General features: G+C 51.3%; 5 protein-coding genes across 7 annotated transcripts; 3 read left to right on the plus strand and 2 right to left on the minus strand.

Annotated features, from left to right (window-relative positions):
- The first annotated feature begins 421 nt into the window (after window positions 1-421).
- Window positions 422-1,063, plus strand: H257_14427 (hypothetical protein). The gene has a single exon (XM_009842234.1). It carries the CDS (start codon window positions 490-492, stop codon window positions 1,009-1,011), a length of 522 nt encoding a protein of 173 aa, XP_009840536.1. The 5' UTR covers window positions 422-489; the 3' UTR covers window positions 1,012-1,063.
- A 1,167-nt stretch (window positions 1,064-2,230) lies between these two features.
- H257_14428 lies at window positions 2,231-4,555 on the minus strand (the record flags this gene model as incomplete). Of its 2 annotated transcripts, XM_009842235.1 has the most annotated exons (6): window positions 2,231-3,183; window positions 3,262-3,590; window positions 3,646-3,760; window positions 3,814-3,963; window positions 4,018-4,110; window positions 4,165-4,555. In XM_009842235.1, 6 exons carry the CDS (start codon window positions 4,553-4,555, stop codon window positions 2,231-2,233), a joined length of 2,031 nt encoding a protein of 676 aa, XP_009840537.1. The 2 variants fall into 2 exon arrangements, with proteins under 2 accessions (XP_009840537.1, XP_009840538.1); XM_009842236.1 differs by lacking the exon at window positions 4,165-4,555 and having other exon boundaries at window positions 4,018-4,162.
- A 2,464-nt stretch (window positions 4,556-7,019) lies between these two features.
- H257_14429 (hypothetical protein) lies at window positions 7,020-7,996 on the plus strand. The gene has a single exon (XM_009842237.1). It carries the CDS (start codon window positions 7,046-7,048, stop codon window positions 7,622-7,624), a length of 579 nt encoding a protein of 192 aa, XP_009840539.1. The 5' UTR covers window positions 7,020-7,045; the 3' UTR covers window positions 7,625-7,996.
- A 392-nt stretch (window positions 7,997-8,388) lies between these two features.
- On the plus strand, window positions 8,389-9,251 carry H257_14430 (14-3-3-like protein). Its single transcript, XM_009842238.1, has one exon. The coding sequence runs from the start codon at window positions 8,439-8,441 to the stop codon at window positions 9,186-9,188; it is 750 nt and encodes a 249-aa protein (XP_009840540.1). The 5' UTR covers window positions 8,389-8,438; the 3' UTR covers window positions 9,189-9,251.
- Window positions 9,252-9,719: 468 nt separating this feature from the next.
- On the minus strand, window positions 9,720-17,648 carry H257_14431. 2 transcript variants are annotated; one of them, XM_009842239.1, is made up of 12 exons: window positions 17,496-17,648; window positions 17,183-17,434; window positions 16,887-17,132; window positions 16,749-16,811; window positions 15,516-16,689; window positions 15,201-15,418; window positions 14,882-15,124; window positions 13,977-14,742; window positions 12,129-13,660; window positions 11,317-11,833; window positions 10,671-11,242; window positions 9,720-10,584 (listed from the first exon to the last, which is right to left on the minus strand). In XM_009842239.1, the coding sequence occupies exons 1-12, from the start codon at window positions 17,619-17,621 to the stop codon at window positions 9,847-9,849; spliced, it is 6,447 nt and encodes a 2,148-aa protein (XP_009840541.1). In that variant the 5' UTR covers window positions 17,622-17,648; the 3' UTR covers window positions 9,720-9,846. The 2 variants fall into 2 exon arrangements, with proteins under 2 accessions (XP_009840541.1, XP_009840542.1); XM_009842240.1 differs by lacking the exon at window positions 17,496-17,648 and having other exon boundaries at window positions 17,183-17,469.
- Between the last annotated feature and the right edge of the window lie 102 nt (window positions 17,649-17,750).

The raw sequence follows: 17,750 nt of genomic DNA on the forward strand, positions 1-17,750 counted from the left end.
TTTGAAGAACGCCTTTCCGAACGCCCAACAGATAGAACAACTGAACTAGCACAACATGAGTTTCCATCATATCAATACTTCGTATGCCTTCCCTATTAGCCCCAAAGCTACAACGGCTTCGACACCCCAATCTGAAATTACTTGTCTTGGATTAGCTACCGGAAAGGCAAGTGGATATTAGCCAATCCGATGTCTCGGCGCGGTTTGTATCTGGGCATATGTTGTGCATAGTGTAGCCAATCAAAATCGATTTTCGACGTACCATATGCCGTATGTCGACTATAATATCACCACGTATTGTGAATGTATGATGAGAAAAACACGCGTAGCGAATTGTTATTGGTCACGTTTTGTGAATTTGTAGCACGACATCAATGAAATCACAAAGTTAAGCGTAACACCCAGTGTTGCACTCGGGAGAGAAAGGTGCCAACATGCCACTCACTTTCCGTCTCGCTGCACTTCGCATACACATACAACGGCTTCACCATGAAGTGTTTGTCCATCTTCGCAGCCATCACCACTACCTATGTTGCCGCGCAGGACGTGGAATGCGACGTCGGCGCGATCTCGAAAGCGTTTGGGCCGATTGTCGGAGAACTGAACGAGTGCATGACCAAATCTGGGTACGCCTTCCTCCCCACGCCGACAAAGCTACCTACGAAAGAGCAACTGAAGCTGTTTTGCTCGCATCCTGAATGCGACAAAGCCGCGACGAGCTACGCCGGCATCTCCGCGACCCTTCCCGTGTGTCAGTTTGTCCTCGACAACCAAGCGGTCCCGACGACCGCGCTTTTCTCGACCTTATGCCCCAACTATGCTGGACGAACAGGAAAACCATCCACCGCCGCCCCCATCACCCCCGCCACAACAAAAAATCAGACCTCAGCCGCCCAGTCGAGTTCTGCGACCACGCCCGCTCCACTTGCTCAAAGTTCTGCGGCGTCCTCGCAAGTGTCAACCGTGGCAGCCCTCGTCATGGCAGTGGCTTCTGCCGTCGTCGTGTTGTAGTACTGTAGGACGCTTGTGTCTGAAAATATATTGCAATTTGTTGATTCGTCAAACTAGTATTGCCGTTTTTTCCAAGACCATGGCAATCGCAGCGTGCACCCGAAGTAATTGGGGGTAGGACATCACGATTAATGGCTTGATTGATAAAGTGACTTAGCCCTGACTTAGACAATAGGTGCAATGGTGCATGCACCCCAGACGTTCGTGACATGTTGGTAGGGACGAAGGGTACAGTAGTTCGGTGGTCGACGTCTACGAGTACATGTACCAGGTAACGTTACCAGTATATGTTGCGAAGGGTGGCCTTTGAATAAGTATTAACGTTATACGGAGTATAGTACCCTATTAATACTTCGAAGTACTGTACCATCGTTCCTCCCAATGGTGTAGTGACATGTACCCCTCAAAACGGAAGTACTAGTACTGGGAGTAGTAACGTTAGCGGAACACCATCTCTATTTCACCCTCCATGACTTCAGATACACGTATTTCCTTTGCTGGCCAAACGCGTACAAGCACAATACAGCGGCAATCCAGGCACAGCGCGCCGTTGGCTGTACTGTGCAATCAACGCCCACAATCCCATGGAGTCACGTCATGTAGCGGATTGTTGTTGCAAGTCGCGTCTCCAGCTTCGACGACGACATGCAACGCTTTGGTGCGGCTACATAGTGAACACTTGGTGGAGCGTGTAGATGTCGCACAACTTGACCCAGTGTTGTGGATCACGGCACTTGGTCACACAAGTGGCAGTGCTCCATCATTACATGTACTCGTTATGGCTACCTGCCTCCCTGGAGACACCCCAGACGTACAATGGCATTTGTAGCGATGGCACGCCTTTATAGGGAAACTATGGGAAAACGTTCAAGAAATCTGGATACCGTTCAGCCAAAACTGAAAACCGTTCAAGCAAATTTTCTTCCCGTAACCCTGTAACCCCGGGACTTCGTCCTACCCCCGCGTGCACATACTTCGAAGTATAATGCTAACACTATGCGTCAGCAACCAGCGTCCTTTTTTTATCCGGATGCATTTGTAGAAGTAGTTTTGTTACAAAAAGTCAATGATGTATATATTTAGAGATAATGAGGGGTTTACGAAATGTCTACGAAACCCTTTATAACTTGATATGTTCCTCACTTCGATACAGGTTTGACCCACACATTGACATTGCAAGATCCGAGGACACAAGAACCATGATAGGTACACATGCCATTCAAAGTTTATACTTCTTGATGAGATCATACATAGTTGGGTACGTCATTTCATCTAGTCTACGCTTGCTTACGTCGTTCTCCATCCCTACGACTAGCATCGAATGGCCAAGCCGCTCAAGACAAGATGCAAACAAGGCCGACCGGTCGACCACGGCCATGCGCTGGACTTCGGTTTCAGGTACAGTTGAGAACTTCATCAATGATGCAATGACTTGTTTGAGCTTGGAGTAGTTCACGCGGTCGCAACGGCGAGCGAGGTCCTGAGGTCGCACGAGTCGCAGGGGCACAATGCCATCGCCAGGTAAGCCGTACCACCACGCGTTCCACAGGTCAAAAACCTTCCCTGGTGGCAGGGAGGGCCTGCGTTGTTCCTGCGGGTTTGTGGTGGTCCACCAAGGCTCTGTCACGACGCCGTTGACACTGGCTGGGGGTTCTGGGGACTTGGACGCCCCAATCAAAGTGCGGATTTCAGACAAAACGGAGTCGCGGAAGGACTCCAAATGTGTCGTGGTTGCCGAGGAGTCTTTCGATGCGCGTAGCTGGTCACTAATTTTGCACGGTAAATAGTTGATTTGTTCGTTGACAATTTTCAATTCGTTTTCAACCGTGGCCAGACGGTTTGTGATAGCAACGAAGGGTGGGATGCCGGAGGATCGTAAATTAGTTGTTGAGTTGTGCATTCGGCCCATTTCAACGTTGACATTTAACTTTGGTAGTAACCCAGACGTCCAAACGGGGGCCAAAAACAGCGGATGGTGTTTGCCCAAATTGTGTTGCAGCCAAATGTAATGGTGCGAGAGCGATGCCACCAAGAACGGAGTAATTTGGCGAAACGAGCTGGGGTAAAACGTACTGTACCCGGGCAGGGCAGCTTCCCACTGCTCGTTGCTCAGCCCAACATCCTTGAAGTGCGGAGGGAGGCACGAAAACTCAACGTCGTTCACATTGTGCCCTAGTGTGTTTATAAGTATATATTTAATTAATTACACATGTGTTTTGTTTAAAGCTGGAATATTGAACGTCGACTAACCTGCTGCTGCACGTCCAACGAACTGGTCGCCACCTGAACCGGCAAAGATGTATCGACCTTGGACACTTCCAAGCGTCCAACCGGCTCGGAGCCACACATTCACGGCTTCTGGTCCCCCAGGTGTGTTAGATAGCTCGCTGGCGACACCCTTTCGAAACGAGTGCGTGCCGATGTCTTTCACTAAAACACCAAACGATGACATCTCAACGGAGTGCAATTCACAGGTCTTTGACAGCCACGCTGAAAATCGTTCGCCCGCGTTTTCGCCAAAAACGAGGTTGGCCGATCGCCCACGTTGGGCGCCTCGTGTAAAAATCAGTACAGCCAAACTAATCATACAATATATTTATATTATGGTACACTATCCGAGGAAAATAAATGCACCTCAGAATCGGACAAATTGCTGGATTTCCAGGGTTTGCAAAGATGTGGCGAGGGGTACAGTTCTTCCCCACTTGGTCGTTCTTGGTAAACGCATACTGAACCACTAACGCGTCACCTACATTTCATGGTCAACCTAATATGCTAATGTGGTTATTATAAAAGGTACACCTTCCCATGCCAAATGGTCATATCTAATGGCAGCTACTGATGCCGACCGTGCGATCAAGTTCCAGCAAAGCAGCAAAAATGGGTGAACCATTGTACTGAGGTTGTGTTCGGCTTCACTGCCAAGAGCCTTTGCTGCCAAGAAGCAATATCCTATAAACTTATGAACAACATGTATATAATAGATGTTATGTAAAATGTATCGACCGTCAAACGTCATTGGTCGCTTTCCTTCACCAATCGCCATGTCTCCACTGTCCTTGAGTTGAGCAACCTTACGCTTGTACCCGCATGCAAAGTCTGAATCGTTGTTAACGTATGAATCAAATCAAGGATTATGCACGCATATCGTACCTGCCAATAGTGTTTCCAGCTCATCGGACACGCGGACATTGGACTCTTTATGCATGAACTTGATGGCGCTCTTGCATGCGTTGACAGTAGAGTATGACTTGAACTGCTGTGGTTCAACCTCAGCACCACTTGGTCCTCGTTTCACACATTCATACGCCAAGAAGCCTTTGCAGGCGACTGGATCGAGGGGAAGATCAACCTCACCATTGGTGATACAACCAGGATGCTCGCGCAACAGCCATGCTTTAAGGCGCATGAGCGTCCTCTCGTACTGGTAGCGTGTCTTGCTACCATACCTAAGCAACATCACCTGGTCCCCTGTTGTTGAATCACCTGGACTTATGTGGTCGGCGTGCGGCACCACAGAGGCCGTCCGCTCGGGTGCTTGCATTGCAAAATAATGACTCTGAAACTCTCTCCGGATACAAAATTTCGTTCTATTTCGTAAAACCCATTATATCTCTGGATATAATTTTGGCATATAAATGTCAAATCAAATTATATCCAGTATCTGGGTTTACGAAATTTCGTGTTTCGTATCTCCAATTGTATCCGGCACATTTATTTCGTAAAACCTATATATTTACTGTTAGTGCCATCAAGTTTATCAAGACTATTTGGTTATACAGTGAAAAATGACGTACATTCCTTTGTTTCGGGCATTCTATTGATCACGTTTTGATATTGATATTACGCTGTAAAGTTAAAATCACTCAACGAGCACTTAATGGCCTCGGCCGCGTACTAGCTGCGTTAGACTATTGATCAAGTTTTGAGGTTTCATCGAATTACGACTCCATACTTCGATTCCCAATAAATTTCCACATAGAATGATGTACTACCTCTGTCCGAAAGTGATTGCACGAGTGTAAGTTTACGGTACAATTTATTATATTATACAGTTTATTGCACGTACACTTTACCACAAATATATTCGATTCCTGTATAAATCGATTTCAATAAATATAAATTTACAAAACTTATACGTGAGCACAGTGAAAAATGATCATCATTCCCACTGTTTTTCGTGGATAAATCAGCTGTCATTCCTATTTAGGACCTTTGGGGACTCTAATTGGATTCAATTTGAAATTTTGTATTCAAAAGTATTCCTAATGCGTGGGAGGTTCACTGATTTGGAGGAGATACCCTAATTTCACACCTGAAATGTCCATTCGTGCAATCATTTTCGGACAGAGGTAGTAATTTTTTATCTTTTTCAAAGTATATCGATAGAATTATGCAAAAAGATCTCTGGTTACTAGGATACTGTACTGTAGATAGTTTGTGTCTTTTGAAGGTAGGATATATTACTAAATTACCTGCTGTGGGGGAATTAATCGTCAGCAAGGATGTCCGGGCTATAAAGGCGGCAAACCCTGAAAAACGTTCACTGCTAATGGGGAATTCTGAGATACTAGTACCGTACCTTACAACAGGTAATCAGGACGCCTGAACTGAGGACTTGTTGCCTAAATAAGTACCGGTATAGCAGTGGGGTTTCTAGTGAATGATACAGTAGGCAACCGCAACGCATGTCAGCTACCAAGTGCGTCCACGTAAGCTTGCTGGGACATAGTGACGACTTTGTTTTCTTGATGTCCACTTGAATGCCGAGGATTGACTTGAGGTAGGGGTTTAGGCATTCAGTAATTAGCGATAGCTAACCTACCGGTATGTGACCCGCCGGGAATAACATTATACTTCGAAATATCCGTTCCTACGGGGGTAGGACGAGAGTCCCAGGTTACAAGTTTTTTTGTATACGTGTGCATAGTCTTACCTAAGGAATTCCACTACTAACAGTAAAGGTATAGTTTGGGTATTTTGGAGGTACTAGTAAGGTATTAATAGTTAGTTATACCTGATGTGGGGGAATAAGGTAATGTATCAATTGTTGACACGGCACCAAATTGTGAGACTGTCTGACTTTTAGCCAATAGTATATCGCTATTTCGTGTTGGCCTTGTATGATTGGATATGATAATATTCGTCTCTATATTTTATTACACGTCTCAATGTTGAAGTCTGCTCAGTTTTTTTCAATCTCAAACAAAAAGAATACAAGTATTTACTGTTAAATGGAATAGCAACTAGAAACCCTTGACGCTGTCCGGCGATACATGCCTACGAGAGCGTCACGGCAGTTGTGCATAGCTATGTGATACATGGAAGTACTCACTTTAGAGCCATCGCTACCATAGACAAAGAAGCAGCAGCGTATTGCTCCTCGCAACGAGTGGATGGCATCCACTATGCCACTACTGTTGTGATCCACAGTAGTGAACTAAAATGTGACTGCGCTGACTAATTAAATTCATGTAAATTTTTATTACGTATTGCGAAATACATGCAATTATATTTTGAATCAAATTATTTTGCATATTAATTTAGTCGAATACAAACATCAAGGTTTTTAAGGAGTGTCATGAATTTGTTCACTAAAAAAAGTCGTGACCATAAAGCTCAAAACATTTCATTTCGATACAAATCTGAAATGTAGTCCAATTTTATATTCTCTTGTGGTGCTACTTATCAGCATTAAAATAATCCTTCTCGTTCTCGAGTTACTGGGATTTGAAGTCATGGTCAAAACTTGACCAAAAACAGTGTCAATAATTGATGCATTACCTTACTGTATTCCCTTGGTGACGGCCAAGGCAGCATAGCACCATGAGAGCTCCAACTTCTCAGATGTGCACATTTGTCCGGAAATTGTTTTTCATTGCAAACATCCTTGCCCTCCGATTGGCCACTTGATGGTGGTGACTAGCAATTGATTGGATATCATGTGATTTTTAATGACCAATCATCATTGAGGCGAAGGAGATTGTTCCAAAGGTTTGAACTCTCCATTTCCACCTCCCATCTAGCGTGAACTATGGAGGGTCGGTTCCGAATGGCGCCTTCGTATGCGAAGGTGAGCTCCGACGAAGGCAAGGACGGCATCACGCTGTCTTCGGCTATGCCTATCGCACCGCTACCCCCTGTGCCGAAAGAGCCGAAAGAGGCCAAACCAGACTCGAAAGACACCAAGGTAGCACCTCCCAAGGACAAATTTAAGTTCAACAAGGTCGACAATGTCACGGGCAGTACAGCGGGTGCCGGCAGTGGCGAGTTTCACATGTACCGCGCCGCACGACGAAGGGAAATGGAGCGTGTGTCGGCGATGGAGAAGAGCCACAAGAGTATTGAGGACGAAAGGAAGTTTCAAGAGCAGCGCAAGCGAGCTCAGGAGGAAGTAGCTCTCAAGGCACAACAAAAGGCCGCCAAGCGCCGTCGAAAGCTCGAAAATGCCAAGATGCGCAAGATGTTGGGTGACAATGCCAGCGACAACGGCGCCAACGACGACAAGACGCCAGCTCTGGACGGCGTCATGCCCGGCGGAGTGCCCGAGATCGCCAACGACGGCACGTTTTTAGAAAAACTGTTGGCGCAACAGAAGCAAAACCCCAAATGATACTGATAATATTCCCTTATTTACACTCGAACTGCGGCGACCATTTCAATGAACCACGAGAGTCGAACGGCCACACAGCACAATGCCACCATCTCGTCAAAGCAACACAATGTGTTGCTGGCAGCTTAGCCATACTGTTGTGGCCTCAGCATGCATAAAGTGAGTGCGAAGTGGGGGCGGTAAATGCAGATTCATCTCTAGCTGTGAACTCGACATGGAATGCACAGGTTCACCCATTGTATCTCGTGAAAGAGCATGTGTGTACACGTCCGGACATACATGACTCCACGCTCCGCTTCTTGCGAGCCATTACATATGCCGAATCAGCGTCACGGAACCTACTCGCAATCTTGATGGGCAGGACCACCAAATTGTGACTGTGACCATAACTCACGCCGCCGTTGAAGGGGCGCTGCGCTGACGCCAGCGTTCCCTCGGTATAACGACATCATGTTAGAGTGGCAAGCGCCAACGGTATAAAATTCTAACAGTTGAAATTGAATTCCGTATGGGGAATAAAACCACTTATTATATTACCCCCTCCCTGAATCGCACACTTGCAGTTTGTATACGCCAGGCCAAACAGACTGAATCTGTCTATTTCTGGAAGCGCGAGTACTTTTTTTCCGTTCGGAGAATTAGGCTTGGTTTCAGTATGGGGCAGGATTCGGGGAGAATAAATGACCCGAATCTCGGCCTGTGATTGGCTAGAAACCTGCGGCCTGGAGGGGTTTTGAGTGGTTTTTTCTATTTTTGACGGGGGAGCCGCCACTCGCAAATTTGCTTCTTCTTGCCCAAGTGACATATCGTGAAAATGGACCGTGACTCGCTCGTCTTCCTTGCCAAGCTCGCTGAACAAGCCGAGCGCTACGATGAAATGGTGGACCACATGAAGGCCGTGGCCAACAACCACAACGTGGAGCTATCCGTGGAGGAGCGCAACTTGCTCTCGGTCGCGTACAAGAACGTGATCGGGTCGCGCCGCGCGTCGTGGCGAGTGATCAGCTCGATCGAAAACAAGGGCGACTCGGACCGCGCCGAACACATCAAGAACTACAGACTGAAGATCGAAACCGAATTAGTCGAAATCTGCAATGACATTCTGCACATCATCGAACAAAACCTGATCCCCAACTCGTCGTCGGAGGAAGGCAAGGTGTTTTACTACAAGATGAAGGGCGACTACCACCGCTACTTGGCTGAATTCCAAACCGAGGACGAACGCAAGGAATCGTCGGACAAGGCGTTGGAATCGTACAAGCAAGCGTCCACGATCGCGATGGCGGAGTTGCCCCCTACCCACCCCATCCGCCTCGGGTTGGCGCTCAACTTTTCCGTGTTTTACTACGAAATCTTGAACTCCCCCGACCGTGCGTGCAACCTTGCCAAGCAAGCGTTCGACGATGCCATTGCTGAATTGGACACGCTGTCGGAAGAATCGTACAAGGACTCGACGTTGATTATGCAGTTGTTGCGCGACAACTTGACGTTGTGGACGTCGGACCAAGAGCCCGACAGCGCCGACGCCAACCAAGGCGACATGAACGTCCAAGATGTAGAATAAACGATCGTTTGTTTCCATCGCAGGGTCTCTTTTTAGATAATACAACCATTATTTTACAGTCAAGGGATGTGCCACACACCTTGTAACTAGCACGACACCAACACTACTCGTACATGTCGCTGCAGCACTTATTGGGGATGCCGCAAGAAGTAGCGGTGACACGGTGAGCCAGACTTTGGTCGGATGCTAATACAAAGTGTAAGTGAATAGGTGTTTGTACCCCAGAAGGCGTCACGAGAAACGTCGGCATTCCTGAGTTGTAGGATATAAAATATTTATTTTATTAGACACTTTGATTTTTAAAAAATTATAACTAATAAATAATTATAGATCAATACAACCCCACCATGCCACCATCGTTTCTTGTTTCTCCAGTCGGTCAATCAGCGCCGAGTGCAAATACCGGTGGCATTTCGAATGGCCATTTGAAAACGTCCTTGCTTTCCTGACTACCTTCAATCCCATCGGCATGCCATCATCATACCCGGTATGTCCAAGTCCAAACGACACCGCCAATGGCGCTTGAATCAACAGGTTTCGAAAGTTGTGTCTGGGAGGAGCTCCTGGCCCCTGCAACACTTTATTGATTATTCCACATGGTAGCTACAGTTGTGTGTGTCCTTTGAACACTTCAACGACTTCCGCCTTCCCGACACCCTCATGACGCCGGACTCAATCCGTCGTACGCCGTAAGTCCATGTATGTTGACCAGGTCGTCACGGCCGCCGCCTTTGTCTGGGTCGAGAAGCCACGCGCCGAGGTCAAAGAAGCTGTACGCCATCGCGTAATGGCCCGCCGACTGGCCTTGCTTATTCTGGTGGTTCGGGTTCGCCCCCTTGCTCACGAGGAACTGGCACACTTTGAGCAGGTTGTTCTGGGCGGCGAGCAGCAGCAGCGAGTTGCCGTGCTCGTCCGCCTTGTTCATGTGGAACGCTTGATGCTCCAGACTGTCTTCGTAGATCGTCCCAGGTGCATTTTGCACTTTGGTGCTCAGGTCATCATACGCCTTGTCGGGCCACTTTTCAAACGCTTCTTTGACTTGCTTGAGCTTGCCATTCCGAACCAACGAGCAGACTTCGTCAAAGCGGATGACTAGCGGGGGTGGTTCGGTAGCCGCAATTTGGTTCGCGGATGTGGACAAGGCGTTGGTCGTTGACGACGAGGGCAATGGCGAAGTAGTACTTAAAGCCATGCTGCCAGATGATGATGGATTGGACTGGTTTTGTTGGACGGACGCGGCGCTGGATTCAGCTGGGATAATGGCAGCGCCATTTGTAGGAAGGGGGCTCGAGTACAACTTGTTCACGGCCCCTTCGGCACGTTTGAGCCGCTCGACGGCTTGCAAGATCTTTTTCCGATGGAGGTCGTATTCAATCCCAAGGGAAAACCGAAGGTCCTACCACCACCGAATTCAATCATCAACTTTGTGAGTATACGACGGGTGGTGCCAAATGGCCCCGAGCCATTAATTGGACGACGTACGTGGTCGTTGAGGTCGTACAAGAGCGATCCGTCCACGGTGCCATCGGAAAACGCTTGCTTGTACTGGCCTAAACTGAGCGTGTCCAGCCATCGCCCGACGTCCCGCACGCTCCATGCACTCGCGAGCAGCGGTTCCTGGCCGGGAAAGTTGCCTGGCGCTGGCTCCGCATGAAAAGCAGAGCTCCCCCCGACGCCGCCCCCCATGTGTTTGCCCGTCGGACTGGCACTACCCCCGCCCATCATCATACCGGCGGCCCCCGTGGCATGGTTGTGAATGGCATTGGCGCTGTCGAGGAACGTATGATGGGCACCAATCTGCCGCATAGCCTTGATCATGTTCATGCTGCTAAAGTATGTCATGCTCATGCTCATAAACCCAAACTTCATCATGGTCTCGGTCGACTCCATCAACGAATTCGCTTCCTGCCGCTGCTCCGGGCTCACAGTCGTCCCACACGAGACAGACCCCCCCGGCTGTCCGTGGTCGACACCGCCCAGTGGCCCGGGCGGGATCACCCCCCCCGCCACGTCCACCAACACCTGGGACCGTTTCTCTTGCTTGGCTTTGATGCCTACGGCCCACACATATACACACATCGTCACAGATCTCCCCGTTTCCCCTGTCCTGAATCATGAATGTAAGTACCTTGCAACTGCCGCTGTTGTTCGTCCAACAACAGCACGAGTTTCCGCTCGAGACCACGCAAGTCCTCTTCCTTGGCATGTCTTGACTTATCCAGTGCCTGTAGCGTCGTGCCCAGCACTAGTAGCTTCTCCCGCCTGTCGGCAATCTTCTTGAGCATCATGGCAAACTCCTGATCGAGTCGCATCTTCTGGTCCCGCAGCTGCCACTTGGCCTGTTCGTCCAGCACCCCCGTGGCTTCGGTCTCGATCTGGCTGAGCGCGTGCATTTCCGTCTCGAGCACCCGCACACCAGCCTCAAACTCTGCGATTTCCACGAGCAAACTCTCCACGCTGGCTTCTGCCTTGGTCTTTTCGTTCACGAGGAGCGCCACTTCACTTTGCAGCCGCGTCCCGTATAGTTTGTACTCGAGCAGCATTTGCTTGCCAAAATCAATATTCTGTGTCTGCGCTTTCGAAAACAAGTACCGGTCGCGCTCGGCACGGAATCGGGCGCGGCCAACGTGCCCGCGGTATACGCGCTACACAAATTCCATCAAAACCACCACCGCCACAATTCGTTTCCATAACGTTAACACAACGAACACAGCACAGGGCAAATGGCACTTGCTAACGAAGGATGACGATCTTTCCATCGTCCTTTAATTGAATTTCAAAAGACAAGAGTGGTCAATCCGTCATCTATCTCCCAAACTCACTCCCCCACTGCCATTCACTTCACAACACCGTATGCAATGGATGGTAATCCTCCTTCCAACATCCCTCCATTATATCCCATCCCCCACTTCAAACATTTGTGGTTGGTATTGTTGGTACCTGAATGAGCACTGCGCCTTGGGTCTGCCGGCGTCGCCGCCATGCTTCTTGGACCGCATGTACCCGTCGGAACAGCGCTTGAATGATGCATGCCGAAGTGTACCTTGTCGTTCGAATCCGTCGAACGCGGAGCCGCCCAACGTGGCCGCGCACCATGCGCTGCATTTCGATGGCGGCGAGGCGTTGGCTTTTGGTCGACTTGAACTGCATGCGGCCCATCTTGCCACGCCACGAGCGCTGCACGAGTCGGATGGCGGCATCCTCCCTTCGTCTCTTGTCAAAGACCAGCCGACCCTTGAACCCGCGGTAGACGCGCTGCATGGTCAGCGCCGCCTTGTGTCTCCGCAGCCGGTCGGCCAGCGTCCGCGCCCGGTACGCCCGGTACGCTTTTTGGATTTTCGACGCGAGTTTGTGCATCCGCTGCAGCCGCGTGGCGTTGCGCTGGACCCGCCATTGCATGTACTCCTTGATGTCTCCCCGTGTAGTCGGGTCGGGGTAGATCTTGCTGCCGTCGCCGGCGCGGTACACGTCGTTGGTGTCTCGTTCAAACGATGGGTTTAGGGGATCCAAGACAGGGGGCGGGGGGTGCTGTCCGGATTTCTTCTTGTTGTGGGCTGAGTGGGTGGCAGCAGTCGATTCCATGCGTTTCTGCTGGTACATAGCCCACGCGTTGCTGTTGGTTTCGCCGTCGTCGGGGGCGCGAGGATGTACATGGGGGTTAAGTGGTGGTTGCTGTCGGTCTGGCCGATTTTTGACGTCCGTGAGCGTCATCATGACTTTGTTGATAAAGTGGTCTTCGTAGCTCGTGCGTGCCGCGGCCGCGGCGACGAGCGACCCTTCTTTTTCGTGCCGGGGAGCCGCCCCCCCTGTCCCAGTCGTGAGCGAACTGTCGTGCGTTTCGTGAAACCCTGTGAGAAATTGCTCGAGCAACGCCGCGATCGTGGGCTTGACCTCTTGAAACACTTCGTGGCCGGCTTGCACCCACACGACGCACGTTTTGGACTTGCGGTGGTGTTTGAGCACCTTGTGGATGCTATTCACGCTGCCGCCGCCCCGGGCTGCTACGATCGCGTCCACATGCAGCGGCTGGACGAGTCCATCCTGCGCCGACGCAATCACCACCAGCGGCACGTTCATCGAGCTCAAGTCGTGCCGGACATCCACATGACTCAGCGCCCCCAAGCATAGCGCGACGCGGCCGTCCAACGTGATGGGGTTGCTCACGGCCGTGTACAAATTGAGCGCGAGGGGGGTCGACACGGTCGCCAGGTACGCGCCGGAAAACAAAAACCGTGTGTGATAGTACACGGGCAGGTCGGGTCTGGACGGTGGGGAGCAGCTAAACACTTTAATTGCGTCGTGGAGAAAGGTGGCGAGCGTCGAGTCGACGTAGGCAAAGCCATTGACGGACACAAGAGCTCGAAGCGACGAACTGGGGGCGTGTAGGGCGTAGTGCAGACAGACGGGGCCGCCGTTGCCGTACCCGACCAAGTAGAACGGCACTTCGTGTCGCCACAGCCCTTTGGATGTGACTAGAACACCCACACCGTATCCAGTGAGACCAAGACATAATACAATAGACACTCCATTGGAAGCCCCATTTTCCATCGGCCAAACACAAAAATGTGTAGACCTCGCCATGCTATGTAGCTACTACTACTACTACTATTCTGTCCGCACACTTGAGATGTTGAAAAGTCCGACATAACATCACGGTACCCTAACATCCCCCAAGAGACCCATGCTCGGCCAACGCATCAACGACACTTTTATTGGAACAGACAAGAACAAAATCGATTGATGACGTCAAGATAGAAATATGCGACAGCGGTTAGAAGGGGGGCGTACCGTGTGATAAAAGCCCCGACAAACACGTCGACAGGTACGCGTTGTTGAGCAGTAGCCCCTTTCGCCACGTCGTGCCGGCTTGGCCGGGGTAGTTCCACACAAGCGCTTGGGCGCCGCTGCATCGCGCGAGCATGGGCTGCAGGAATATCTGCATCCGCTCCATCGTGTCAAAGATATCATGCACAACCACGAGGTTGAAAAATGTGTTGATGGTCGTAGGGGGCGTTGGGGGGTTCAGCACTGCAAACGGAAGACTTGTGTCGGTGTCGACTTGGAACATGCCCATCGTACAGCTCGGGTCGTCCGGCGTGTGGCCGAGGAGGGCGTTGGCGAGATTCGACGACGTGCCCGTGGCGGTGGCGGCCGCCGGTTTCTTCTTGCGCGGTCGAGAGGCTGGCTTGGGCAACGAGGAAGATGTCGCGATGGGCTGATTGGCTTTGGCCACAATCGCTTGCAATGAGGCTACTACGCCCCCCCCCCCTGTCGTCGTTACCGCCGCTTCCAGCATCCGCCGAAGTGCATCCAGATCCAAAGGATGGCCCACACATCCGTCCATTCCGACTTCCATATACACCCGCAAGTCCTCGGGGGACGTACAATTGGTAAAACAAAGCACGGGTGTGCGACGCACGGGCAAGTGGAGCGCGATGCTTTGCTGGATCTCATGTTGCCGCAGCAGTTTGGTCATTTCGATCGCCCCCAACGTCGGCACGTCGCGCCCGCATACAATCGCATCGTAGTGGGTCTCTTGCGCACACTTGAGTGCCTACGTTCAAGCCAACAACACACAGCGTCAGGTATATCATATGGGCGTTTCAACCAATCGAATCGGCTCGTACAGTCCGCACCGTTGCGTGGAAAATCATAATTCTGGAAACTATGGAAAGCGAAGATATTCTACATACCACGGCGCCGTCGCATACACTCTCCACCGAGTACTCATCTTGCAATACACGGACGATCGAGTTGATCATGGATTGGTCGGTCTCGACAACCAGGACGAGGGGCAGATAGGCATCGCCGTGCCCTTGGTGCGATTTGGTTACAGGAAGGGGCATGCCACCAGGAAAGAGCGCGTTTTCGGTTAGTTGTTTGGTTTTGCGTCGACGGACTTTACCCCGTAGGTACCCGTCCAAGCCGACGAATTCCTACGGTCAAGGCGTTGCTTTAGTCCCCTTGGCTTCACTTTGTGATCGTGGGAGCTAGGGTTTTTGTATGTTGCACCTCGACAGTTTTGGCCACTTCGTCCGAAGCAGCGTGTGTAGCTTTGTGGTCCAGTTGTTTTTTCCATCCTTTGGCACGGGTATTGGAAACTGTTAACATTGCTGTACTTTTGGCCTTGGATGTTGCGTAGCTGTGCTGCGGTTGGCTTAGCGTCGGGGACGACGGTTGGTGGATGAGTGGCATCACCACTCCTTTTGCCACCCCGTCAGCTAGAGCTTCTACACATGTACCGTTGGATTAGATATTGAATACGTAGAAGCCATCCACCAAGCCCCCATTGGTTTCAAATCGCGTTCCAATCCATATCTTCAGTACCATTTGGGGGGTGAGTAGCGTCGTCTGGCATTCCCCTTCCTTCGACTTCTCCAACGTCGTCTTGCGTTGTAGGCGAAGTTGCCGCAGACAACATTCGCATCGAGGGGGGTCCTTCGGGGGGCGTGCCCAGCCGAGGCAGTTTCACCTCCAACGTCGTCGTCGACGACGACCGCCTTCCCATGAGCCCGCGCTCCTTGGCCGCCACGGAGGCGTCGACCCCCTGGTTCCACTTGTCCATGCCAGGGGGTTGCCGCGCATTCTCTTTGACGAGTTGCTGGGAAACTTTCGCAGCAACTTCGTCCAACATGCGGCGCGCCGTGTCGAGCGTCGAGTAGACGGCGTAGCAACTGCGGCACACTTTGACGTGGCGGTAATAGTTGGCCGCGCCACCGTCGAGCTCGCCGTATGTTTTCCCGAGACTGCGCTGCCAGTCTTTCGACACGGTGGACGCCATGTACGCTGGTTTTTTTGCGTTCGGAACGTTGGAAACGACGTCTGCTTCGTTGGAATCGGAATGTTGCGTATCGACGAGGTGCGCTTTGTTGGCTTTGGCGAGCGCGATGGACCGATACGTGATCGTGTAATGCAGTCGCTGATCGTTGTAGTTTTGCAGCGTGTCAACTGAGTGGTTTGTAAGTGTTTGCAACAAATTCGCGGCCCCCAGCGCGGCAGAGTCTTCGGGCGACAACAAGGCGTGGATGCCACGACGACGTCGCCTTGTCAACGCGTCGTCCGTCGATGCCACCAACGACGACGGAGGCGACAGATCGAACCCGCAAAAATCCCCGCAACACTTGAATGGAGTGGGGAAACCGCTGCCAGTCGTCGGATGGTGCAATGGTTTGGACGAGGAAGGGGCTGCGGGGGTGGGCTTGAGTGTGAAGTGGGTAGCAGACGCGCGGCGTTGGGCGGCGGCGTGGACGTCGTCGACGCGGACATGTGACGTCGATGACGAAGTGTCCTTGTCCAGCGTGGGGGGTTCCAACAATGTGGCTTCGGCGGCGTCGAACACGAGCTGTTCCATGGAGGGTAGGCCAGTGGCGGCCGTGGCCAACCATCCATTTTTGTGGTGGCTCAACGAGGGTGGGTGAGTGGGGGAAGGGGTGCGTAAGGGGACAGCACCCGAATTGTGGTTGGTTTTAGCTATGACTGTTGGAATCCATGACAGCCATATCTAATGCAAACACGACGTTATGCCACGTCATCACGAACGTGTACGCCAGTGTACAATACCTGTTCGCTGGCATCGATGATAAAATCCACGGCAATCTCTTGCACTTGAATGCTGTGTAGCTCCTACAAGTGTCCACCACCAACGCGGCTTCTTTGAGCACAGAATAGATCAAACCAGCTCGATCTTTTCGTTTGAACCTCCAAATGTTGCCGCACAAGCATCGTGATCGCGTGGAGACGGGTGTTGATGGCAGTGGCATTGGACTTGAGCGTTTGGTCGGGTAGAGGGGCGTCGACGACAATGGACGACCCCGGTCCACTCATTTGATGCTGCATGAGCTTGCACGTGGACTGCACGAGGCGTGCATGTTGATCAGTCGACAGCACCGTCTTGACTTCGTGGCGGTACACTGACCCTAGACTGCCTCGACTGCACACAAATGGCTACACCCCTCGTCGCATAAGAACAAACGAGATGGGCGGGGGATTGGTACCTGAAGGGCGACGACATGTTTGTCCAGAGGGGTTTCCACGCCTTGGGCCAGCGTGGCCACATCCCACACGATGCAACTGCCGTTCGACCGTCGCAAGATGGCGGCGTGGGAGTGAACGTTGGCGGCGTTGGCGAGGGAGATACGACTGAATCTGTCGGCAATGTCCGATGGTTGGAACGCTTTCTTCCGCAGGACTTCGCCGGTCTTGGCTGTGAACAGCCACGTGTCGAGCTTGCCGTCGACAACGACGACCTAGAGGCATACGTAATAGCATCACATACATATGGAGACGGGTAGCGAGGGGTTGCTGTACGGTGTCGACGATGCCGACGATGCACTTGGGGCTACTGGCTTTCCACAACGAATGCAAGCCCCACAACATTGGAGTACCATTGGCATTAAGGACACCTCGGACGTCGTGGTGCGGCGGCGGCGTCATATGTCAAGCGCATGCCAACTCGTCGTTTCAACGACTACACGTGTTGCAGCCGTTACGGAACCGTTTCACTTGTCAACCCACGTCAAAATAGAAAGAGTACTACTACTAGTAATAGTACTAGCTAATAGT

The sequence above is a fragment of the Aphanomyces astaci genome (genome assembly GCF_000520075.1).
Source record: "Aphanomyces astaci strain APO3 unplaced genomic scaffold supercont1.57, whole genome shotgun sequence".
NCBI classification, from domain to species: Eukaryota; Oomycota; class Saprolegniomycetes; order Saprolegniales; family Verrucalvaceae; genus Aphanomyces; species Aphanomyces astaci.